Source organism: Leuciscus leuciscus (assembly GCF_965113295.1).
Source record: "Leuciscus leuciscus genome assembly, chromosome: 8".
In the NCBI taxonomy this organism is placed as follows: Eukaryota; Metazoa; Chordata; class Actinopteri; order Cypriniformes; family Leuciscidae; genus Leuciscus; species Leuciscus leuciscus.
Genome location: NC_138732.1, coordinates 20640086 through 20667665, shown reverse-complemented (window position 1 = coordinate 20667665; position 27580 = coordinate 20640086). Strand labels below are relative to the sequence as shown.

Sequence of the window (27580 nt, the reverse complement as noted above, 5' to 3'; positions counted from 1 at the left end):
GCATTAAAAAAATATATAAAATAATTGTAAAAGATATTTTCTTTATCGTGGACACTCTTATACACTCTTGTCACTGACCCATTAACAGTTGTTTATAAAGCAAAGTAAGTCACTCAACATCCACCTTCACCCACGCCTCTTCCTCTTTACATCCTTCCCAGCATAACTGCTGAGATTTTGGGACCCAGTGTTAAACGTTACAGTTGGAGGGGCGTTACTCAGGCGTCCTACTTCGTCATTAAAAGAGACTTTATGATACATGGGAGTCTGCCAACAAGCGGGCTGTGGACCTCCCTTCTGATTTTTCCATTCAAAAGACCTTTCTGCATTGGTGTAGAAATGTGAGTGAAAGGTTACGGGAGGGTGCTTGCTGGGAGAACTACAGAACCATGTTACACTATCTATGAGGAGGAATGGAAAAGGGGTGTTTAGACTCACACTTCAACAAATGCCTCAAAAAGGTCCCAAAACTCTTGAGTGCTCAAACATGTTCCTCGGACATCCAGAGGAGGGAAAATTCCAGACTTATTCACTGTCCCACCCTCCACACTAGCTTACTCCTCTACTCATCCCCCTTTGATAACTCTTCTTTATCCCAGGCAGTAATTGTTCGCCATTTGTGCTAATTAGTTGCTCAGCTTCTTTCTTTCCCTGTGGGATTTCAAACCCCCCTGCAGAGGTGTAGAGGATGAGAATTTGGTAGGGGGTTAATCCTGAATCTTGCAGTGGAGTTGCAGCTCCGCCAGACAGGGTCACCTAGACCCAGACCGGACGCACTGGGAGGAACACACACACCAAGCTCTAGAGGGAGAACTATTTCTGGTAGGGGACTTAATTGCCCGTGACTCCATCCTCGAGGCTTCCCGTGGTTACCCCCCTCCAACACACCCAAACTCACTTAAGAGTGTGTGCGCTTAAATTCATTTAATCTTAATGACATCTAACCACTGTGTTGATAGCGAACATGTTCTACAGTATTTCCTGCTGAACAAGTTGCGTGTAATCATTTAATCTTCATTATCATCTCCAACTACTATAAATACATTCACCTCTGCATCCTGTAGGCCTGTCCAGCACAGAGTAAACAACTCTTCTTCTGAAGTTATCAGAAAGCAAAGTTTTCTTCTGCGTAAACAAAAGCAAAATGAAAATCTTCCGTGGCGAAAACCTCTTATAAACTCTCAAAGAGACTCAAGCATCTCATTTACACCTTAGACATTTCCATAGTGAAGAAAATACTTATGTTTCAATGAAAGAACACATTGAGAGTGTCTTTGTTTGCAAGCATAAAAGCTACTGGTATTTTAAGGCCATTTAGCTCATTAAGTCACATGCCAGGGTCTAGTGCACATTTAACGCAGACTGGCGATTCAGAGCGTATTCCCACGGTAAAAGTTCAAAAGACCTGAGAACCTGGAGATGGAGGAGAAATGAAAGGCATAACAGACTTATGGCAGAGGAAAAAAAGGGGGAGAACGGGGACAAAAGGCAGCAGAGAAAAAGAGCAGAGGAGGCGGGCGGGATCTGGCCACCGCCGCATTCCGACACGTCACATTCCTGCTCACATCTGGCTGCAATACACACGATCCCTGTTACCATTCACTCCCTGAAGTCTCACTTTCTTTTTACATTCACACAAACAGCCAATCTTGAGAGCCGACCAGGTCACCTTTCACTTCCATCAATGTTCCCTGCAACCATCACCTCAGATTCTGTTCCCCTCCTCCGCAAGAGGGATGTTAAAAGATGTTACTTCACTACCAAGATGCTATAATGAATGTAAATATTAATAAATGCCTAATGAACCAGTCTAATATGCCTAATAATCTTGTCTATTATTATTATTATTATATTATTATTATTATTTAACATTAACAAGAACAAGAACAAAATAAAATAAAAACAACTTTTACATAGCAAAAATAAATATGCTATTTGCACTAATAATAAAAAATGTTTTGATAAAAACAATCATTTTTATTAATAATATTATTAATATTAAATATTAGTAAAAAGAAAAAGTTAAGAAAACACTGCATTTTATATATTTTAAATACAAGTAAAAAGCTATTTTGTTAAGATTATTCATTAAAATCAATTATTATTAAGTAATAATAATAATAATTAATAACTAATTATTATTGATATTATATTAATTAAACATTATTAACAATGCCACTTTTACTTTTAAAAACACTTTAAACACAAGTGTGTTTAATAGCATATTTGTATATGCTGTGGTGCAGGAATTAATAGAGAATTATGAAGTTTCACTGGTATTGCTATTGACTGTTGAAACTGTACTATTGTGACAACACTAGTGTATATACAAACACTCAAATTATCATCAGATGTTGTTACATATTCAATAGTATGCTTCAAACAACCATGAACATCATAACACACCCCAAGCTCTCGCAGAACTTGCCAGAAAACCGTCTGTGTTGAGTCCATTAAAAACCGCTCGGCTGCTCTGCCAGAGTAACAGAGCTTTGGTAATGCTGGATGGCCACATGTGAGTTAACATGGGTCTCATTTACAAATAGCTGTGGCTCAGAGCGGATGGGTGACGAATCATGTGTGACTGGAGGGAGATGTGCCATCAGCACTTCATTTATCCTTCTTTGACTGTCCAGTCATTGACCATCAATCCAAACACCATCTTGCCATTTCATCTCAGAGGCTACGGCCCGTTATAATCCTGGCTCATTTAATTCTCTTTCAGCAACCCAAAGGGATGTTTTTCCTTCAAATTTACCCTTGATGAACTCAAGCTGGGCTGATCCGGATGCATGTGACCAGGTTTGTCTCACTTTTCCCCATTTGACACACTTTTTATGACATTACGGCATGAAGAGAAGGGAAGACATAAAACGCATTATAAAGCAGGCGAGCGCGTGTGTGTGTGTGTGATAGCCGGCAGAGCATCTGCGGGGTTTTCCCCTCCTGAATGAGTCAGCAGTGTCGATGCATGTTCCCATGCACCCCTCTGCCCTGCACTAGAGAAACCTGATCCCTCTCTCTCTCCCTGATATTCACTGCCACATGCATTGCAGAGAGGAAGCCAGGCCTCTACATGTGTGTGTGGTCTGTCTGCAAGGCTGAGAGTGTGTGTGTGTGTGTGTGGCAGATGACTGTGGGATGTTGAGGGACAGGTGGAGAGATGGACATATAGACTGTGTGTCTGGCAGCCGGGGGTGTCTGTCAAACTAACCGTAGCAGTGTATGGAAGGGGATCAACAACTGATGAACCAACAATATTGCAGAACTCGTTTTAAATGACAAACAAAACATTCTGATTGGTTAGATTGGTAAGAGCTGTACTGACGGTCAAAGTGACTGTGTCTCTGGGTGAAGGTGTTTTGTAGATTGGAGCTGAGCTGATGAACGGGGGCTTTCAGGTCCGTGCGGCTCAGCTGACTTAACTTCTCCTCCATCTCCAGAGTACAGCAGGAGAAACCTTGAGGACAAACCTTCAGATGGTCCCCTGAAATCACAGACAGAGAGAGAAGGAATGTAAAGTTCTGCCACGACAAAAAGGCAACCAGAGGGACAAGAACATGAGCTGGAAAAAGACATGGTGGAATGGTAAAAGAAAGAAATAAAAAAATCTATTAAAGTGCATTTAAGTGTTAACAGTTTAACAAACTATTGTTTTTATGTTTACCTTTAGAAATTAAATGATAAAAGTATAAAAAAATAATTATAACAACAATTATTATTATTATTGCTATTGTTATTAATTTAAAAAAGTTATTACTTTTTTATTCTTTGAGATCTGAATAACTGCAATGCCGTGTAATTTTTTAATGAAAAAAAATAGAGGCATTTTCAGTAGTGGTCTCAGACTTTTGGAACCTACTGTATAATGCAATATAATGCTTTAACAACATAAAAGCTGTTTTACAATGCCAATAAAAACTAGACGCAAGGCCTTTCATTTACCTTGGCAACCCAAAATCTGAAAACCTAATTTCTGATACAAATCAAACAAAGAACAGAACTGAAGGCAATGTGCATACAGTATAAAGTGAGCTGACAAGCCACAGGCATCCTAGATGAAAAGCAAAAACTGAATATTCAAGACCCTGTGGACACAAGTTTCAGCAGTTCTGAGGGAACCCGGGCTTTCTTCGTGATTCACCCCATCAGAAAACAAGTCTGCACTGCGGTCGACAAGTGAACGGCACAGATGGACAGCGAGCGGCTGGATTAAACAAGGCATCACATTAACATGGGGAGTGTGAGCAGGGCGGACTGTGAAGTCGCAGCTGCAATAATGTTTTGTTTTTCTTTCTTTTTTTAATGTGGTTGCTGGAATTCAGGAGAACACAAGGGTCCTTTCAGTGGACTGGACTCCGACCGGCGGTTTGGCTACCCCTGCTGCTGTTCAGCAGGACTGGCCACTCTGGATTGCATACTGCACACCGATGAGAGACCCCTGCTCTCTATTCCTTAATATGCATATACGTTCATCTCCATGAATTTCATTTTTATTCAGCGAAATTCATACGATTTTGAAGGCCATCATGTTGTTCCTATGGGGGATTAGATTAGACTTTGCCCAAAACGTAGGGGAAAATCAACAAAATTTCTAAAAGACGACATAAACATAAAAAGTTATAATGATTGCTACACCTCTGATTGACAAACTTGCTCCATGTTGCTCAGTGTCTGTAACGGGCGCAGTGAGTTCTGTCATGTGCACAATATCTGTGGCACGACTCATATCGTAACATCTGCTGAACACATCGGCGTGGGTGAAAAGCGAGTAGCTGTTGAGAGCTTACAAATAATCACCATCTCGCAAAATATCCAAGAGGAATTGTCACTGACCACTGCCAGGGCTTGTTTTACACAGGGGGAGCAGGAAGGAGTGACACTGTATATGCAGTGGCACTTAATATGCATGCCAATGGCTTGCTTTTTAACAAATAGGCCTATCTATGTTTATGATAAAACAGGTATTGACTGGGGTGTCATTACTGTACCACCTTATTCCATCAATCCTGCATTAAAGCAGATTTGAAAAAATATAAACAAAAATGATGGCTTCATACATACAAGGAGTCTCAAACAATTAAGTCTATAAAGCTGAGAAAGAGCAGCACCTTCTTCACCCCGCCGCAGCCCCAGACCAGCTGTACCCCTCAACTCCACTGGGACCCCGTCCAAATCACTCACTCACTTTCACACACTTGGCATCAGGTATATACAAGACCTGTACATCATATCTCAGCCCAACAGACAGCTCTTTGTATACGGGCATTTGGAGAGAGAGAACCTAACCTGAAAAAGCAAAGCAAATATTCTAGTAAAAACATCGAAAATGGAACCAAATTTAAAGGTCTTGCAAATTACTGAACAGGGAAAACAATTCTGAACCTTTGACCATTTCAATACAGCCCATTAACTAATCAAAATAAATCAAAGAAGGGAAAGGCTGATTTTAGTAAAGATTTTTTAAGCAACAACGATTTCAGGTTGAATGTGTTACTTGCAATTTTATACATACTATAAAACATAACATTTCTGTAATTTCGAAGCACCAAAAGTCATATTGGCCCACTCAAACAAACAATTTAGAAAGTGCCACAGTATTTGCACGCTTTATTTAATAGGTTAATAATCAATACGTCTATCTTTTAAGAGGCCAAGTCAATATGCTTGCAAAAGCTAATCTGGCCAGAAATCCATCACACACGCATAAGGGAGGCTTCTGCGATTTCATGTTACTTTAATGCAAGGCCAAACTTTTTGACAGAAATAAGATCAATTTCCATGCACATGTGATCCTTTGGAGTACACCACCTGATTATAAATCTGAAAGAGGGATTTGTTATTGCTGTCTCCAATAAGTCACTTCCTGTTGCTGTTCTGAAGGCCCAAGAACATTCTGTTTTGCTGACGGATGAGGGAATGGAAATTGCCCTGTGGACAAAACCCAGATTAGTCCTGACAACCCCCATTCCCCTCTCTCCTTCTTACTAGGCCACGATGGGCCTTCGGCCCCAGACAGACTTCAGCCTCCATAACCCCACGCTGCTAGCCAGCAGGCTTAACCACCAGGGTTAAAGGTTAACAGCCACTCCTCTGAGAGAAGCCATGCACTGTGACCCTGCTAGGGGTTTGACCAGCAGACCCACCACCCACACATATTACACGCACACACGCACACACACACTCAATCACAGGCCGGACCCACTGAGTCAGAAGTCATAAATTCTCCGGGGGATTATTTCAGGCCGCCCGCCACTATAAATCGCTCTGGCCACCACATCAACATGCCATTGCCAAAAGAAACAGAGTAATGGGCTTCCCTTGTCTGCCTAATAAGACATATGCGGAAACTTCCACATGCCAGCATGAGTGTCATCAACACCATCGCTTCTACGTACAACCATCATTTCAGGTGGATATGAGCCATGGAGAATCATCATTCAACTCGCATCTCTTCAAAAGCCATTTCATAGCTCCACTTTTCCTCAATAGAACAGATTGAAAGACATTCAGTCTATTCTAGAGAAACCAAATAACATTTCTACAAAAAAAAAAAGTGTAAATGCAGCTATACACATTGTTAATGTTTGCCATTCAAAACGTTCATGCTTTTATTTGCATACTAAATTGTCTTTGACAAATGGCCTTACAAAAGACACCATTATTTAATTTCCATGAATTAAAACAAGGCTGAAGGATGAAAGATCACTATTTAAAGAGCTGTCATATTTAACTGACACAACAAAGGAAAATCATGGTGGGGAGAAAACCCTGGAAATTGTGTTGTGAAAATTATATGTGCCATAGGAACAGAAGTGGATATCGATCCCTCACAGCTTTGTTTTTGGCAAAAAATATGCCTACTCCAGTTATTTTAGTATTATTTACATACCATACTAAGTTCTAGTGATTCTGTTGTTTGCTTGTCATTTTATTTATTTTTTTATATATAGCTTTCATTTATTGTAATTTTTATTGCATGTGTGCTTTTAATAATTTGTAGTACTTCAACAAACATATTTCAGTTTGGTTTCCAAGGCAATAACTATTTTATTTATTTATGTCTTTCATCTAATCTAATATTTAATTTGATTAAATTACCAAATACGCTTGTTAATATTTGTAGTTCAATATCAACACTGGCCTACCCTCACTAAGGTGAACTGTCAAGAAAGTAATGTCATGTTCACTCTCAGTGATAGGAGACATTCAAAATGGATATGACATGATTCACACTCTACTGTGAGAGTTTACTACAAAGCAACACGGCCATCATCCCAACACCAGAGCCAGCTTTACACTAACACAAGCTGCAATTACCAAAGAAGGAGGGGAACAACTATTTTTCCCTGTTGTGAAATGGAGTTTAAGACGGTCCGACCCAACTAAATCAAGTGTGTTGTTTTGGCTAGTTTTCAGGAGAGATAACCACAACTTGCAGATAAAACATCAAACCTTGAGGGGAAATGCTCCAAGTGAGTATTGCTTGAAATCTTTGTGGAATGAGTACACTCCTCCCCCCCCCCCCCCCCCCCACGCTTGTACATTGCTATTACCTTTGAGATGAGAGTGGTTTGAGATAAAAGGCAGGGCAAAATTAAGCACAGACATTTCAAACCGATAAAAGCTAAATATTTGATTTCTAAATCATAGCCTTCCTATTATATGGTTGTCTCCTCCAAAATGTGCTTTGCATGTTCAGACGTGTCCCTGCCAAAGCACTCTCCTGCCTTCACACCATCTGCATGAAGACAGATCTCAGCCCTCTTCTCTCTGTGTGGCCTGAGGCTATCTTTGGACTGTCCATCCTTCATTTAAAGACTCATGAATACAGGGTGGAGGAATGAGAGCTCTCACAATGACTCCTGACAATCGCCCCCTTCTCTTAATTCTCTCTGATAGCCTGAATGGAGATGGGCCTTGATAACAACAAGACAACATCATGCAACACCTCTGAAGCATTTATAAAACGCACAAAACTTGGAGTTAGAGTGCTTTACAAGAATATCCAGGAAATATTATATATTTTTATTTTTAAAGGCACTCTTGGTAATCCCTATAGGGCTGTGGGATATTGAATATTCACAAAATATCTACAAAAAGATTTTGCTGTCAATATAGAATTAAAGCAACATTGTGGACATCATGATGACTTAAGGCCTGGGTATACTTTATTTTCCGTGTTCCGCTCCGTCTGTGCGGATGTCCGCGGACACAGACGGCCGGACTATTCTATGGGCTTGATGTACTTTTATTTCATCATTAAGTTTCCAAAAGGGCATTTCATTGCACTAGACTAATGTAATGAAATGCTGTGATGACGATCCTTCCTTGTTTAAGAATCTACAAATAAAATGGTTTGATAGTTTCTAGGATTTATATTTGAATAGACAAAATGAGACAGTAAATTCAAACGGCCCATTACAATGTATTGTTTCAATACTCCGACTCAATAACTTGTTAGCATCAATCAATATTTTACAGAAGTACCTGAGAGGCATTTTTCATATTAAAGTAAATATTGACGACGAAAGCTAAATATTTTTCAATTCAAATTTTAAATCATATAATTTAAATTAAAAAAATAAAAAAATCTAAGCCATCTTTTCCAGTATTTTACTAAACAAAATTAGATATTTTGAATTTACTTTGTTGAAATGAGGATTGCTTTGAGAATAAAACAAAAATACATAAATATAAAGCGTAAACCAGATCATTTTTATATTGCCCAGACTTAGTCACCTTTAGTACTAAATCTTTATTTAATTCAAGCTTAAAAGTCTAAATACTTTGGTTCACTCAACGAGTATGAGAGACCACAACTGGCGTCTTGTTCATGAGGAAACAGCTGGTGCTCTCTATTAATAGAGTTGTACAGAAGGTAAAGATACAACTCCTCAGGTTTTCATTGTGCGGTTCCCACCGCAATGGGAGCGCATTCAAACTGGAAAACTGTAACAGGAACCCATTATTAGAGAGCAACTGCTCATATGGTGGTAATAAAGAAGGGAATTACTTTCTCTTTTTCTCCAAATCCAATCCAGCATCTCTCAAACACTGCCATGACAAGTTTACAACACTATTGCCAGCACAATGATGCCTTTCAGAGACTTGCAATAAATGTAGGACGGCTAAATGGAAATGACAGCAGAGCTGGCCGGTGCATACGATCACTAAACAAAATGGTGGATGATGTCAAGGGGGTCATTTAATGGCACTTGGAGTGAAGCACTGAGAAAAACAGGCCTTGGTAAGGAGGCACTTAACGCTTACATGTAGGCCATATTGTCCTGTAATGTCATCAGATTTAATGAGTCAAGCTTTTACTTGCTCACTGTCAGTCTATATGACTACCTCTTTCCCTTCTTAATATATTCTACACTTTTGCAGTATTTTATTTTTTGCATTTTAGAGCACTTATGTTAAGTCAGGGTTTCTTGTTTTAGGGCATCATAAAGTGTCATATTTTAGTTTTTTAAATACCAATTATGCTTTCACTCACCCTTTAAATTACACATTAAGTTTTTGCTATTGTACCTTTAAAGTGAAGTGTATAATTATTTGTAGATGTTAAAAACTTAAATGTAACCAAATGCTTCAACTATAAGTAAGCTATTCATGTGCTGATTCACTGGAAAAGATTCCATCAAACAGTGTGGCATGATTAAAAAACATTGCTACGCTTGTTGGCGTTTTAAGACCAAGCTAAGCCAATGTTGTGCATTTGGCGCAGGGCTATGTTTGCTGATCAATGAAAGACTGTTCAGGAAACTGGAAAATGGTCAATTCCAATGTGTAAATGACATCTGTTATGATTAGCTAACCTAGATAAATTGGAGCAAGGGCTCCTAAAACTTTTTGTCCAACCCGTTACACATTAAATGTTTACATAAAGTACCCTCTTAGATTTTGAGATAATATTTGAAACATTTGACACAATCCCATGTTCATGGCTATCTGATGTTGATGATAATAATGATAATTATTATTAGTAGCAGCATGTTTTAACTCTAATTATAAAAACAGAAAAATCTAAATAAGCAATAAAAAATTATATTTGATATTTATCCCGTAATAATGAAATGCACTGAGTGAAACATGCAGCACCTCAGACTATACACTTTTTTAGTTAAATTTCAGCATTAGATTTAAAATAATAATAATAATAATCGCACCAAGCTATACAATAGCTTCATGCCCAATTTATTTATTTAAAATTTACATTCGATATAATTTAGATTTTCATCAATTCACAAACCCCTTTCTGTTCCCTCATGAACCCCCATTTGGCAAACTCTGAAATGGAGCATTGGATAAACAATGCATAAATTCGAGTGGCCATATGTTAATACATGATAGTTCTGACATCATCAAAATGACCCACTTTTTCCACTTAGTTTCCATAAATGAGCTTGACGAACCTTAGAGTTTGTCTACATAAGAGATCAAACTCTCATTTCAAAAGAGCAAAGATCATCTATTTTCCCAAAACAGGCCAATGCGCTCATGTGCGTTCTGTTGATGCTGTTAACACGCCATGATCCTTGATCACAGAGGTAAAGTGAAGGGGGTGATTCAAAAAGCTCTGAGACTGTGCTCAAGGACACATTCCTCAGGTCTAACACTATAAAAACATCAGCAAAAAAAACTCTTCACAGGTCTGTTGACCTACAATTAGAGTGATGTTTTTCCAATCCATCCCCCCTTTCCATTCCTGATATATCCTCCTCCTGCTCTACGGAGAGCACCTACTATTCCCAGATCCTCTGAGGCCACAGATCCTGAGCTGAGCATTTTCCATAGTAGGTTGTTTACTTGCTCCATCTGGTTGATCCATCCGCAGAGGTCACGTATCACACCGTGTCTGGAATGAGCGCTGCTAATCCCTTTCGCCATTTAATCTGAAGATATGAGCGATATCATCTGAGAGACACATCTCTCTGCAGCCCTGTGGGGCAGGTGTCATATTAATGAGGAAACTGAGTTAACAAGCAGGATATCCCACGCCAACTGGCCCAACTGACGTCCGTGCAGGGCAGGAAACCCTCTTACAATACTGTATAGTCCAGCCAAGGGCTCATTCAGAAAACTATGGCCCTTGTGCCCAGTAAAGCCAAAATAAAGGAAGAAACACACAGTGTGATTAGACAAAACATGACAACTGTGACAACTGCTAGATCACTGCTTGCCCAAAATATTCCATTTAAATTCATAATAGGACAGCAGGTTTAGTCTAGAAAGACTTTCTCACCTTGAAATTGTTAATGGTTAATGATTGTACAGAGGTAATGGAGCAGACATGATTGTGGGGGAAAAATATTCAACAAATGGTTAATGTGTTGTTAAATGCAAAACATGTCCATGCATTTTTTAGGTTTACATTTATGTTAGTACTGTGATTATTCACTTTTCACCATTCTACCTTCCTTTTAAATGGTCTTGCAGTGTGACAAATATATTTTTAAAGTCAGCATGAAATGAAAATTCACTTAGGCCTATTCTAAATGACCGATCCATGGATGCGTTTCATGTTTTCCTCATAATTTTGGATTCCAGTAATGCATGGCAGACTTTTGTCCGGTTTTTTTTAAACGTTTTTATAATTTTTGTTTGATTCAGACATGCTGACCTACCAAAAGTATTTCATGTCAGCTACCCTTGTTTCAGTAACATCTTAGAGCAAGAGTTACAGTCAGCGCTACATACATCTGGTTGTACTCTGAACCCACATAAATCACAACCAAAAAAGATTTAGACCCACAGAAATGCTTAAATCCAATTCTTGCTGAGCTCTTTATTCAAATCATATAAAATAAGCACTCAAGGTTCGCTTTGAAATGGTTCAGATATTAGGAATTTCAGCTGAGGAGATTTAGAGTTGAAGAGACTTGGCAGTCTGCCACAAGGCCAAGAAAAGCATGTGTGCGAAATGATGCTTCCTTAAATTAATCAGGGATTAAAATCTCTCACACAGCTGTCAAAACACCGAACCACCAACATTTTCATTTCAGATGCCATGCAGGTTAATGAAGAGGAAATAAATGTGCAAAAAACAAAGCAATATGGTTCTTTTCATCAAAAATCAAGGTCCCGATCGTATACTACCAAGCTGTAACACTCGACTCTTAATAACAGGCTTATGAGTCTAGACGGTTGTGTGATCATTAACCAGGGTAAGAGCACAGCAGTTAAACCATCTTCTGCTCTTCTGTGGTGCACTGAGGCACAAAGCAACATGTAAAACAAAGAACAGATGTAAAGTATGATGCTGGGCAGGGAGCCTTAATACCACGTAAATCCTCAAACTCTGAATCAGTGCGGTGAGACACACATATGTTAGATTGATGCCTGTGTGTGTGTGTACACACTTGAGCGATCACCCACAAGCTCTCATCCTTTTGTACCAGTCAATTTCTGATTGCTAAACCAGAGCAGGGCCTCTGGCCAATTAAAACTCCCACTGGTAAGCATTCCAAAAGGCTGCCATCCATGAACATTTACCCAGAAGTCCTTGGGGAGATTCCACAACATCGCTCCAGTCTCTCACTCCATGTCTGTCTCCCTCTCCCGCCCCAGTGTGCCGTCTCTGGCTTTGTCTCCGCTCACAAAGGCTCCCTGCCTACACCACTTCCCAGGTCACCTCATTGTGAATCATTTAACTTGGACTGCCTCTTTCACAGACACATTAAAAGTCAGGACACTGCATGTTTGGAGTTTAACAGAAGAATTGACGAATTTCTGCTGTTCATTACTTTCATGAGAGCTGGAATGTGAAGCTTCTCAATCAAACTACATGGAAGTCAGTTAATGACAGAGCAGGGTCGGATCTCATGGGCGAAAGTTGACATGCACGGCATGGCGGCGAATATCAAGTAGTGCTTTATTATCAATCCTAACAATAGATAATATTATCCGTAATTATACACTCTCAAAAAGGACGTTCATTCTTAACACATTATTTGTTAAGACTATTACAATACGTTGTGTCTTTTTGTGTGTCATTTTTTAATTCAAACTTTTTTATCCGGCTAACTTTTCAGGAACGTTTCACTCAAGCAACATGGTTAATGTTTAAACTACTATACTTTGAATGACTTTTTTTTAATTGACTTTTTAAATGTTGACTTTTTTTATGTAAAAGTAGTGGGATTAATACATTTATATAACCTACATGTGAGTTTTTTATTATTTTTTATTGCATACAAGTTTTGTTCAATATTAGGCACTATTGAACTATAAAAAAGAGTTTGTGTAAAAAAAGAGTGTCAACATTTTCTGTGTTAAGAGGAAGAGCACATTGGTTGAGTTAAAAGTAACACAAAATGTGTTGTCCTTAACTACAGACAAAGATGTTAAGAAAACAACAGTTTGTTTTGTTTTCAACATCATTTTTAAGTGTGTATGTGCTTCAAATGACATCCAATATACAATCTTTCAGACTTTATTATCCTAAAATCATTTAACAAACACTATGAACCATTGGCATAAAGAAATTAAACATGCCCATATTCTTTTAAAAAAAGTGTACCATATTTTTTTGCTTTTAAAAATAGATAAACCAACTAGAAATGTGAGCTTTCCTGACCATTTGACAACATTTCACAAATTCACATTTATTAATTAGCCAATACCAAAATGCACCCTTTGGTGCATTTTTGTTTATGAACAGGCAAAACAGTGTATACAAAAAGGTACATACAGACTTAAAAAAATTGCTATTATATTGTGTACGCATCATAATTTAGTACTGGTAAAATTTTCTATATCATCAGTGCATGTCTGAGGGAAATATCAGAGAACATAGTTGATTCATCCTTATAGAGCTGAGTAAGGGACGTGGTGAAGAAGTGGACACAGCGGCTCCATGAAATAGAGCAAAGTTCAGTTGGAAGCAATTACACACCCCCAACCAATACCTCCAGCCAGAGATACAATAAAAGACAAATTACAATGAGCCGGCGTGTAAGCAGAGACACTGACAGCCTGGAATGCACCGTTTATTTACCCATGAGGAAAAAGAGGGCAAAAGGTACAAACCCGGAAGAGACGAGGAGGAGGGGGTTGAGAAAGAGGAGAAAATAACACATGAAAGCTGATGACACAGCTCACTCTGATGCTACAATGAAGGAATCCTCAAAAATGAACATCTGTGCGCATGTTTGCATGAAGACACACACACAGATGGATGACAGTGGAGAGGTTAGCAGGGGGTGGGAAGATACAACGTGAGAAACTGCAGGCCTGGCTGAGCAGTGACAATGCATATATCACCTAAAATAATCAGTCAAACGGTAACAAACATTCTAGAGGAACCGCAGAAAACTTACTTTTCCCCTCAAACATCAACAACCCCAAACCAAAGCTCTGCTGTAACGCAAAGTAACAAAGTTATGCAAAGAGGTAAACGCATAATGATGCAAAATGTAAAATGATGCCTACTGCCCCTCCCAAACACATCTTTCCTTGTAATTCTTCATCACAAATTGGAATAAATGAAAGTTGATGCTTCAGATTAGTTGCTATGTAACAAAAACTAAGCAATAGCATGCTTTCACAGAAAGATGCGAATATACATTTGGCAGACGCTTTAATCCAAAGCGACTTACATTGCATTTCAAGGTACACAACATTCTTATCAGTTTCCCTGGGAATCGAACCCATGACCTTGGCGTTGCAAGCGCCAACGCTCTACTGTTTGAGCTACAGCAGATACAACACACAAACCTATTAAGTCACTGCATATACAAACCTACTTACTTTCAACATTCAAACCAAAAGTATGCCTTGAGCGCACGTTCAGAACCAACTAGTGTACAGAACTGAGCTCTTTAACTTCAAACAGCCATAGAAGATCCACACAAACAACCTGAGGTTCAAAAAGGGGGTATTTTCTAGGTCAAAGCATGTCTTGTTTGGAAATTTGCAAGCCCACCATAAGCCGCATACGACCGAAACCACAAACACACTCACTGTACAGCTCTTCAAGTCTAGATCCCCTTTATTTTTACACTCATATTCTTCCTGACTCTCAAAATCCTTTTTTTTTTTTTAAACAAAACATCTCCTTAACCTTCAGCATATGAAAGGTTTTAGCGCAGGAGCGCTATATTTTATCCCCCTTGATAAAGCAAACCAGCGGAAGACCTAGCCATTCTTTGACACTGTTTATAACCCGACATCTAAGGGTGGCTGAAATCCACCAGATGCCGAAACTGACGGACAAGCATCGAGGTAATGTGTAAGCCGTGTGTTAGAAAGAGAGAAGAGGGGATGAGGAAAGAGAAAGAGAGGGGCCCACGGGCAGGATGAGGTCAGGCCAAAGATCATATTTCCAAGTCCTCAAATCTACAACACTGCAACAATGATTCTGATATACCTGTTGGGCTTAGGAAACTGGATAGCCGTGAAGTTGGTGGGCAGAGCGGCAGTAATAAGTGATTGTGGCGGAGTAAACCTACACCGGGATAAACTTACGAAGCTTTTGACTGACATCTCACCCATCTAGGATAATATATATGGAAAGATATGTAAATAAATCAACCAATAAGAGGATCTTCTGCGCTCAAAGACTGAAAGGAGATCAAATGTGGCCATTTTGGGTTTCAGGTCGGTTCTCCATTTTGTTTTTCAGAGAAATCATTGCTATAACTTTACCCCACCTCAAATACATTCATCCAGGGTCTGCATGAGTGACTTGTGGCAAACCGAACAATCATACTAGACAAAAAAAAAAAAAAAAAAAATGCACTTAAATGTCGGAGCCAGAGGTGGGACCGGAGCCGAGACATTTGGTTTTGATGACCGTTTTAAGAGTTCCCATCACCTCGTCAGTTAAATTGACGGAGGTCTGTGAGGGAGCTCTTCAACCGCCTCCACCCGTCTGCACGAACACACACCACCTCAATCCTCCATTCTCTCCAAAGGCTTTTTTACATGTGTATGAGGTGCAGAATTAGGCAATCGAATGGGTCATATATAAGCGGGCTGAAACGAGTCCTGGTCTGAGGCTCATCAGGGGGAGTCTTGATGTTGGCCGTGGGAGTAATTAGCAGGGATTACAGGAAATCTGGAACATTCCCAGAGCTGAGGGCTTCTACCCAAAACCCAGATGAGCCCCTGGCCTACATCTCTCAGCTCTCAAAACAGCCTTAAATGATTGTTAGAGGCAGGAGAAAAACCACAGACATAATATAGTCATGATTATCATTATTGCTTTACATTAAGGTTGTTTTGATACAATCATATCATGTTTTAGTAACACTTTACAATGAGGTTTAATTTATGAATATTAAGGTCCACTGTTAAGTTATACTTTTACAGCATTTATTAATCATCATTTGTTATTTCTCCATTTTCTAATACATTTTTCACATTAAGTTGCATAAATTCACATTAGTTAATGAATTATGAATGAACATGAAATGCCCATAAAATAATAAATGCTGTAAAAATTTTCATGGATATAGTTCACAACACAATGCATTAACTAGTGTGAATGATTTGAACTTTGTTCTAAAGTGTTATCGACTTAGACTTACGGTATTTATTTGTGTGTGCTTTCATATAGTTTTTGTGTCGAGACATTTGGGGTGAGTACGTTTTTGTGTAGTATAGAAGTGTAATATTCTCACCAGGGTTGTTTTTTTGTGTGTGTTTTTTTTTAATGCAGTAAAACAGTAATATTAAGAAATATTACTACAATAGAAAACAACTTTTCTATTTGAATATATTAAAAATGTGTTTTATTCCTGTGATGGAAAAGCTATATTTTCAGCATCATTACGCCAGTCTTTAGTGTCACATGATGCATTTTAATATGCTGATTTGATGCCCAAGAAACACTTCTTATCAATGTTGAAAATGGTTGTGCTGTTTTCATCATATTTTGATGGTCACCATTAAGTCGTTGAACCTTTACATACCATACATTTACATGTATCCATATCATTTGGTTGATTTTATGCAGCTTTTTGAGGTGTAAAAAAATTATGATGTGAAGAATCTTGGGAGAAGATCTCTGAGCACTGCTCAAAACACCAACCTGACTGAAACCAGCTCAAAAAAAAAAAAAAAAAGACACCACCTCTCAAATAACGCACACAGGGAGCTTTCGCAGAGGAATGAGGGCAAGGGAATGTCCCAGTGGAGAACTGTATCCAAAGTTCCAGACTCTAGTCAGTCTTGAATACTCCACCACATAGCGGCCATGCTAATGCCTGATGGCAAAGCCACGGGAGGAAGGGTTTGAGCAAACAGCAGCCATCGCTGTAGCAGTCTGTTTTGGTATTAAAATCATCTGGAAAGCTTCCCACACACAGAGCAGAAAGGGAGGTGAAAAGAGTGGGGCAAATGAAAAGAACGAGGGGATAACACTTGGATAAGAGAGAGAGAGAGGGAAAAAAGTAGCTGCTTCGGCACAGACACTTCCTACAAAGCTGTTCCTATCCAGCGGGATGCAAGGGAACAGGAACAGACCCACCGGCCAAGTTTGGGGGCCCAGGGAGTGTCGATTTAACAGCATGCAAATGGGAAGTGTTAACAAGGAACTTCAGTGCCAGCCTGTATCTGCCTTCAAGTGTGGAAAGCCACAAACACAGGGCCCAATATTACACAGCACCCATCCGACATCACTCTGTACTGTGCCAGATTTACTCAGGGAAAACCACAATCTACACTAACAATTGTCACAAGAGACACATGTCTTGGGCTGAGGAAGTTTGGGGATTTTTTTTCATGTCTGTGCACATCTGCCTCATTCAGAGCGCACAGATGATTCAGGGTGAGTCAGAGCTCATGAATCCAACCCCGGGCAACGTTTCGGAGCGTTCTTCGCATTCCCTGCGAGCGGGTCGCTCGCTCTCGCTCATATGTGGTGGCAGCTCCTCTTAGTGACATGTAAAGCTGCCTCTCACTGCCACCGTTTTCTGTCTGTCAAAACTCCTTCCTCTTTCATTCAATAGTCAGTCAAATCTCTGTTGAAGATCCTCCAGCTGAGTCTTTGTTGCTGCTCCTGGCTCTGAGGTCCCAGTGAGGAGGTCTTGGTGGTCCCATGTGGAATGTGCTAAGGAGGGGGCAGAATCGGCTAAAAGGGGTGCCCCATTGATCCCACACACTACACTTACCCCCCACCAGGTCCTCTTTTTTTTTTTTTGGGTGCAGGGGGCTTAGAGAGGAAGCCACGTAAGAGCTAAAAAAAAAAAGAGACTTTCTCCACACATCTTCATTTTGGTAAACATAAATCACAATTTTTTTTTACAGAACATGGATTTAACCCAGAATCAAGACCCAAGTACCACATCTACATCAGGGATCAGCTTGTACAGCCTGATCTGAATTAGCCACCAGTTCACCAAAACGTAAAATAGTTATGAATTACCACAAGAGTATATTGGCCAGGTTGCACTGCACTACCACTTCTCCTCCTTCCTGCTCATGACCAAACATTGCTTGGTTCACATTCACAAGACCACTTCCTTCTGATAGCCAAACTCAATTACAGGCCGTTTTCAACAGGGCTCAGGTCACTGAGAGCACAGCGCACAGATCAGCTCTGTGTCAGTTTCTCCCACAGCAGGAAAAACACTGCTTTGCAAACCCATCTACAGACAATTCAACATTTCGCAAAGGATAGTTGACATTTAAACATCAAAAACAGTGTTTTTCTGTGTGACGTGGGGAAAAAAAACTATTTTAAAACAAATTTTTAGTTCTTATAGAATTTTTTTTACAAGCACGTTTAATGATCTCATATTAAAATTAGTACATTTAAAATGAATTTATAACTAAAGGACTATTTAAGCAAACAAAAACTATTAAAAAAAGTCCACTACTATTAAAAAGTTTTGTTTTGAAATAATACTTTCACTCAGCAAAGATATATTAAATTGATCCAAAGTGACAGTAAAGATTTATCATGTTTCAAAAGATTTTTATTTAATGCATCACATGTAATGCATCAACAAAACAAAAAAAGTGTTCCAAAAATATTAAGCAGCACAACTGTTGTTAACATTGACAATAATAAAAAATATTCTAGAGCCGCAAATCAGCATATTAGATGGATTTCTGAAGGATGATGTGAATTTTCAGTAATGATGCTGAAAATTCAGCTTTGCGTCACAGGGTGTAACCCGGTTACAAAAATGTATTATTAAAATTGAAGTTAATGTGCATAATCACTGTAAAACTAATAATTCACAAAATATTGAAGTGTTTTTATTTAATAGTACACACATGGCTGCCACAGTAACAACTATTGTGATTTGTTCTTTACACTTGCAAGATTTTCCTCTGATTAGCTGGAGCAGTGTGTGTGTGTGTGTGTGTGTGTGTGTGTGTGTGTGTGTGTGTGTGTGTGTGTGTGTGTGTGTGTGTGTGTGTGTGTGTGTGTGTGTGTGTGTGTGTGTGTGTGTGTGTGTGTGTGTGTGTGTGTGTGTGTGTGTGTGTGTGGTGCTCTGATCTGACACAGTGGCAGACAGAGGTCTCATTAACTTGGCATAAATTAACTTTCTTTCTGGCATGATCAACTTCTTGTGACACTCAACCCATCTGACTGTCAGTGGAGGAAAAATTAAGTTGTTTGCCTTTTACCCAAATAAACAGCTGAATTCAAGTGTACCTTTTATCCTGTAATGCACTGACTGCATAGAGATGAAATCCCATGCATTAATATGTAACGTTCAAATGAGGTGGAATAACACCTGCTGTTCTGCATTTTTAGAGGATGCAAGTCTACAACAAATGAGCTCATATCTATTCTCTATATCTAATCGCCAACTCTTTGGGGGGAAATGTGCAGTGCATAATGGATTTAGACATTGTACAAAACCCAACAGCTGAGCTGCAATTCCATCAGTAGCTGATAGGTATGCTACGATCAGGAATTTTGCAGCTGATACTAACTACCGATTTCTTGTCATCATGTTTGGCTAATTCAGATCCAGATCATTGAAGCTCTATATAAGTTATATGAAAGCTCTCTATTGGCAGTCACCCCTTACACCCTGATGGCATTTTTAATGATTTTGAGTGTTTTCAAGTGACATACATACAAATAATGGCTTACTTTTAGTAACTATACAAATTTTTTATTTGTTTTTGATAATCTTCCAGTGTTGACCTGTCAATCTGCGCAATCAATCCAATACATGCTCCAGCTGTAAAACAATGTCCAATTGGTCTCAACACATCATCCCTACCCACCATACCCGAGATCAAGTTTCCATTGGTTGAACTTTCAAATGACGATCAGATCCCGCAACTCCTATAGCTTTAGCTAAATAACATCTTTTAACATCTAAATAAATAGAATGTGATTATTGGCCAATATCGCTTTGCGTCTGATCAATCGGAACATCCCTAGTAGCTGAAAACATTATCAAATTTGCTTAAGTATTTAATAAACAAACACACAAGGGAAAGGAAAAAGGGTAGAACTTCTTGCAAAAATGTATCTATTTCTTGATGCATCCAAGCTACAGGCCAAAGATTAAGTGTGTCCAATTCAGATCTGATCTGTACAATATCAAGAGGCCAGTGAAGTCATCGCCTTTCAGAGTCTCATAATGGACTGAAGTAATTAAGAGAAGGATGAATCTTTCAGGAGAAAGGGGAGGAAGCATGTCTGATCTTTGCCATTGTCCATACCTGAGGCATGACATAAGAGCAAACTTCCAACTATAAAGCAAAGCAGATTTCTCCCGAGCAGGGAAAAGCATTCTGCTGGATCTCTATGAGGAGCTGTTGACAAGGCGAGATGCCAATCTGGTCAGTATTAACCACCCCTCCTGCGAACCTTTTGAAGATGGGCCGCTTGCCACTGGGCGGGAGGCAATTGACACACGTGTTTAACGACATCTAGGCCAATCAAACTATCACAAGCAGTGAGGCTTTTTATAAGAAGGCCAGGCAGTGCTTTCGGTTTAGCTGAGGATTGGAGGACACTGGCGGTTTAGTCCTCAGCAGGGATCTATGTACTTCAGGGCTTAAAGAACTATGAAGCTGTGCAATAATCCACAGTCCTCTCAAACTGAGAGGATCTAGAGAGGCACTCTGACCATGAAGAAAGATCTCACCTCTGCTTAACCAAAAGCTCCCCGCTCTCAAAATCTCCTTACAAAAACCATGCTTATCAAGCAGAGAAACACCCAAAAACTTTGCAACACCAATTTCACACCACAACCTTCACCTGGATAAAGCTTATTTGAGTTGGTAGCATAAAGTGCTAAATGTTGGTCTCCGCGAACTTATTCGCTAGGTGTCCTAAACACGATATGACTCACTCATTAAAAACATAAAATTTCTGCTATACTTACACTTCTACCTTGCCTTTAAAGACACAATTAGCTTTTAAAATATTTATGCTTCAAGGGTTGTGAAGTATTTAGGTAATTCATTATCATACATTAACCACATTTGTAAGAAAAATAGCAAGAGGTTAAGAGGCAAAACTTTAAGTGGTAGTTAAGCCAAACAAGAACATAAATATATAGAGTTTTACGGTTCTAATGAACTTCTGACTAACATTTAAAGACACAAATTAAAGGAAGGAAACCGTGCATTAACACCACATTTGTAAAAAAAACGAGGAACCAAATTATTTCCTGAATTTTGTTCCATTTCCATATTGTGAGCCCTTATGGTTAAAGACATTTTGTTTAAGTAGCAAGTGAAAATTTCTCATCCTTTCAGTGCAAATCAAAAGCAGCTCCAGGAAATCTTGCCGTGTTGGACGCAGTGCCTGCAAAAGCCATAACATTTTCAACTTCTGATTTACAACTCCAGCTAAAGCAAAACGGCATTCCAAAGAACAGTGAAACGACCAGTCTTTCTTAACTAGTGTGAGTGACATGAAAAACTATTCTGTTTATGAATAATAATACCCTTACTAATGACTTGCTGGAACGCAGAATAATCATCATGCATGGAGTGTAATTTTTACCATTTACCTGATTAGTGCTACGTTTAAGACTGGCTCAAACCATGAAGATGGAATTGTGCTTCAGGACTACAGAAGAATAAAGAAGACCTGTTTTGACTACAAGGTGAAGAGGGCCAGCTCTGAAAGCCAGAACCAGGGGGCCACTGCCAGTTCAATTAGGTTCTCCTGTGGACCATTTTCTCCCTAGCAACAGGAGACATTGTTAAGCCAAAGCAGGGCTTTTTGTGCTTCCTTTTTTTTCCTTTCGAAAAACCTCCACCCCTCAGCGAAAGCAGACCATGTCACTTTCTCTGTATCAATTATCTCAGTCTCTTATTGACAAAGGCATGCTAACTGAGGTCAGTCTTGCACAGGGTCCCGACGCATTTTGTGCACCATTGTGAGAGGCACACACGCATGGCACCCAAACCTACCCTCTAAATGAGCCATTATAATTCATTCTTTACAGCAATCGCAACAAAACTGGTGATTTGACACAATAAAACATGACAAATGCAGACATGTTGGGGAACACTCAAAGTTTGCATTACAATGACATCCCAGGGAAGACAATGGACCTGTTGGGCTGGTGTAAAGTACAGGGAAAATTAAGGCTCAATTGTTCCCCTTCACCTAGCTGCAGTCATGCATTCACTTGGTTTAATAGGTAAAAATCGAGATTATAGGATTACATTAGATAATACACATTACACAAAAGCTCATTCAGTTCCTTAAATTTGACTGATTTTAAAATGCTTTTAGCAGTGCATCAATTAAATGACTAATGATATGCAACAATACGGGGAAAATGTGATAGAATTGTACGATTTTTTATTTCTCTTTTAAGTGTACTATTTTTCATAGAGGATGTCCAAATTAGAATTTGAAATTTCCAGGAAGTTCAAGTAAACTTTTATATCATATTTTGGCTGCATTTGTAAATAAGAACTTTAAAAACAGTAAAACAGGCACATAATATCGTAGAATTGGCATATCGCTTCCAGGCCCCTGAATCTAATCAAACTGTAATCGTACTGTGGCAGGTTTTGAGGTATTTGCAAAGATTCTATTGCTGGCTAATAGAATCAATGTGATGAAATGTCCAATTTACACCCCTATAGAGAGGAGTGAGAAGCTGTCACTCTTGTCCACACACGGATCAAAGCCTGAATTGCTTAATGACACTCAAAGCACCCTTTGGCTTCTTTTGGGCCTATTTTTACTGTCTGAGAAGAAACAAACTACAAACTACAAGCTTTTTTTTTTTTTTTTGAAGCACAAGTTAATAACTAGCCTACTTATACTGTAAAAAGTTGTAAACTGCTGTATAAATGGGAATAGCATAGGCCTACTCCCAATCAGCATGAAAAACAACAGCACTCTTGCTTTTGTGATATTGCCTGAAACTTTATTGCCTGAAACTTTAATACATAATTGCAGTGTCACGCCAATTTCAGATTTCAGATGAGTGTAACCTAGTGAGTTTCATTCATGTCTGTGCATTGATTTATGATTAGATTCAATGTCCTAAATGGAGAGTGGCCTACAGGTAGCAGCTAACGTTAGAGGTATCCTTGGACGAAGCATTCGAACTGACCTCCAAGTCAGGAAAACTTTCTCTTTTATTTAACGGGAAAAGAGTCAGTAAATAAACCCAAACGGTGTCCCGGGGCTACTTTCTCCCACTCATTCAAACCTTGAAGAGGAGCTAAAAACTGCAACTTGTTACACCCCCTTGCCCCAATTCCCGCTCCAGATAAAATCAGCGCATTTACATGAGCATTAGCGCGTCTGAATGACAATCACTGTCCGATGACTGACTCTCGCTTACAATGACAAAGTACACCACTTTGAAACAAAGACAGCAGCTGGGGGTGCAGAGGGGAGGAACGACGGAACACTTGTAACTATAGAAATGTAATCACGAGCTGCATCCCGTTTAAAAGATGCAGTAACTGCCTACTTACAATCCGAAGTGCGGTAACGAACATGTAAACTGGAGAAAGCGACTTAAAGGGACAGTTCACCCTAAATAAAAAATTCGGTCATGCACTCAAAACTCGTGTTTTTTTCAAAACATTTTGGCTTTTTACAAACTATTATGTTAGGTAGAATGACAGTCCCACCATTCACTTTGATTGCATCCCTTTTTCATATAATGTCAGTGAATAGGGACTGGGGCTGTTATTCTGCTTAACATCATTCATGTTCCACAGTAGAGGTAGCCTATGGAACAAAATGAGGACAGTATTTATTTATTTATTTAGGTGAACTATCCCATAGCCTACTGTACGTCATGTACTATGTTAGTCACCATTATGACCTAATGAAATGTAAGGCCGATACGATGAGTGAACAACAATGGGCCTATTAGAAAAAAGAGTTTTAAAAAACTACAGAAAATAAATGTGGACAGAGAAAAACCTGGACCGTTTTGTAAACTTTATGCACTTTCTTAGAAAATACAAAACAGACATTTTGTACAAAACAGCCTACCTTGTCGAACTGTTATGTCCTTCACTTTATTTGTCCGATTGTGTATTTACACAACTTGCTTTAGTAGCTACATAAAGCTTTTATAATCAAATCTTTCTTGAAACAACTGCCACAAACTATTTTAGGTAAATAAAATCAGTGTAACTCACCATGCACTCCTTTGTTGGGAACATCGTTGACGTTGAAACCTTTCGAACTGTAGGCAGTTCTGACTTCATTGCAGTTCTTTAACTTTTGCTCAGCCTGAGCCGACGCCAAAACCACAACCGACATACATACAGTAAAAACAACGAACATCTTCATCGCTGACTGCTTGAGCAATGTAGCCGCAACACCAAAAAGTAGAAAACAAAAAAAGAAAAAGTTCAGTCACGAAATCTTTTTGATTCGCGCTTCTGATTTCCTCATGGGGATGCGGCGTCCCTGTTGAACTTCTCGGATCTCGCGAACTGGATTTTCTTGAGCAATAAAAACCGGGCCTCTAAAAAGTACAACGAGCGAAACAATCCCGCAGTGTGTAACGAATAAAAGTAACAGCAAAAAGCAAAGTAGTCAGGAGTCAGGACTTTTTTTTTTTTTGGTAAGAAAAACAAAAGCAAATCTGCTCAATGTCCAGCGCTATGCACGCGCACACATGTTCAATGAAGTAAAGGCGAGGTACTTCTTAACCAGTTTCTTCTATTGAAAAGGATCTGCAAGGCAGTTTGCTCTGTCGAAGAAGAAGCGAGAAAATTGAGATAAAAAGTTTAAGGAAAGTTTTCCCCCTCTCGCGCTGGTGTGCAGTCGGGACACAGAGTGGGAATCGAGGAGTTGCTTGTGCGCGCGGCGAGATCTCAGCACAGAGTCAGGAGGACTGCGCGAGCACGAAGCTGAGTTCCGGACAAAGAGAGCTGGCCACGCGAAACACACGGGGTGGAGCATGGCGCGCGCAGGAGGTTACATTGACTTAGAATATTACAGTCTGCCAGCACTCATGTACATAATTGTTCAAACCATTCCTGTACTTAGTAGATATATTGTTGACATTTTACAGGAGTTTTTCCACTTATTTGATGCTAAGCATGGCTATCTCAGGTGTACAGATAGATAGATAGATAGATAGATAGATAGATAGATAGATAGATAGATAGTCTTTTTGTATTATCAATCAGTTCACAAGAAAGGCACTAAACATAGGTGAGAACGTAACCTCCTGATATGTCTGCATGTCATGAAATGTTACACAGATCTGCAAAGGTTGTGGTGTGGCCAGCAGCTCAACAACAGCCCGGAAGAATGGGAGAGAGAGGCTGAAAGAAACATAGAGAGAGACACTCTGTGGAATCTCATTCCATAATGAGCAACCTCACCGAAACATCTCACTCAGATTATGACAGTCCTCAGGGACAGCAGCCCGTCTTTCCAACAATGACACAGGCCATAATTAGAGCGGTTTTGAACTGTGCATAATGTGGTTGTTGTGAAACTCCTGAGACTTGAGCTTTTTTTGGAAAGGAAAGACCACATATATTTATATGCAGCAATTGCATTTTTGCCTAAACTAGTGCAATAATCTGTTTTAGGCAAAAATCTAATTTGTGATCATCATTATTCCTTTATGGATTATTTTATAGATGAGAAAGTCATATGATCCAGATTGTTCTATCATACAGTAAGTATCTATAAGCAATGATGCCTGATGTTCTCTCAAATGGTTTTCATGTGGCCTTCATTATATGCAGTGATTTATTTTTCCTTAATTTCATTCACATTGAAAATAGTTTTCCATTCATTCTTAACCTTGAAGTGCACCAGCAGAGAGGGCACACTTTGACATGTCTGGATGTGCTGGAGCATGTGTATGTTTCATGTGTTGTTGTGGCTGTGTGTGTGTGTGTGTGTGTGTGTGTGTGTGTGTGTGTGTGTGTGTGTGTGTGTGTGTGTGTGTGTGTGTGTGTGTGTGTGTGTGTGTGTGTGTGTGTTTATGCATGGTCTAGGGGGGAGCTCTAGCAAACTGACATTCCAACTATTGTGTCCCCACATTCCTCAGCCGACCCCATTCATGCTGTGTGACCAAAGCTGGGAAAGCCAGTGGCCAATGAGATCCTGCGGAGAGGTTCTGGGGTCTGTTGATTGTGGATATGAGAGAGTGGACCGGTGTTATAGCTACTCAATAGAAAACAAAGGTGAGCACTCTCTTTCCCAGAATACTTAGTAACGGACAAATCCACAGCTCTGCGATGCTACTGCACAAAAAGATGTACGGTTAAGATTATGCAAATCTGTTTCAAATTTCTGCCAGTTCATCGGTTCCTGACTGATTACACTTAAAGCTCTTGATATTAAACATTTTGCATAGTCTTATTTTTTACAAATAATTTTGTTAGTAAATTATTCAAATAAAGTTAAATCAGTGTTTAACATTCTAAATAAACCAGAACACTTAAAAAATAATAATTAAATGTAGGTACTTAAATTTGTACTTAAAGTAGCCTATTCAATTTGTGTATAAATGAATGCCCAAAAATGATGAAAAAAGTATATATTTTAATTTAATTTATGTAATGAAGTTACTAAATTACTAAATTATCAATAATCATATAGAATTAATAATTATTTCCATTTTAATTAATAATTATTACTTTATTAAATATTTTATTGATTTAGTTTACCAAATGTAACAAATTCACTATATCCTATATTTGTAAAATTATTTACTTTTAAATTATTACTACATTATATATCTGCATTACATAAAAAAAAAAAAATATATATATATATATATATATATATATATATATATATATATATATATATATATATATACAGTATATATATATATATATATATATATTACCAAACATTGTGGTTGTATATATATATATTTTTTATTTTTTGGCATACAAATGGAAATAACCATATTTCTATTTAGTACAGTACTAGATTAAATAACTAATGCAAATAATTACTTATTAATTAGATTGTTATGGCCAACAAAAATGATAGATTAAGTACATTTCCATTTTACAAACCTAAATTGATTGCAGACAATGATATTTTGATGAAGTTTCAAAGAAATGTGTTGCTCTAGCTTATTTTAATTAACGAAATTGAATGAACACCAAAAAAATATTTTGTTTGAGTGCATTATCATAGTGGCCCATTAGTATGAAGATGGTTTTCACC

At 38.7% G+C, this 27580-nt stretch overlaps 1 protein-coding gene and 1 long non-coding RNA gene across 2 annotated transcripts in view; one reads left to right on the top strand and one right to left on the bottom strand.

The window, feature by feature from the left end:
* Positions 1-25283, bottom strand: part of gpc4 (glypican 4) — a 38058-nt gene extending 12775 nt beyond the window's left edge. The window contains exons 1-2 of the mRNA XM_082178606.1: positions 24565-25283; positions 3329-3487 (exon numbers count right to left, since the gene is read on the bottom strand). Of these exons, the coding sequence (XP_082034732.1) occupies positions 3329-3487; positions 24565-24718 (313 nt within the window). The 5' untranslated portion in view covers positions 24719-25283. The remainder of the gene's footprint in view (positions 1-3328; positions 3488-24564) is intronic.
* Positions 3498-20083, top strand: LOC309505268. The gene is made up of 2 exons (XR_014208381.1): positions 3498-13063; positions 13262-20083. It is a non-coding gene; the product is annotated as an uncharacterized lncRNA (long non-coding RNA).
* Positions 25284-27580: the final 2297 nt, after the last annotated feature.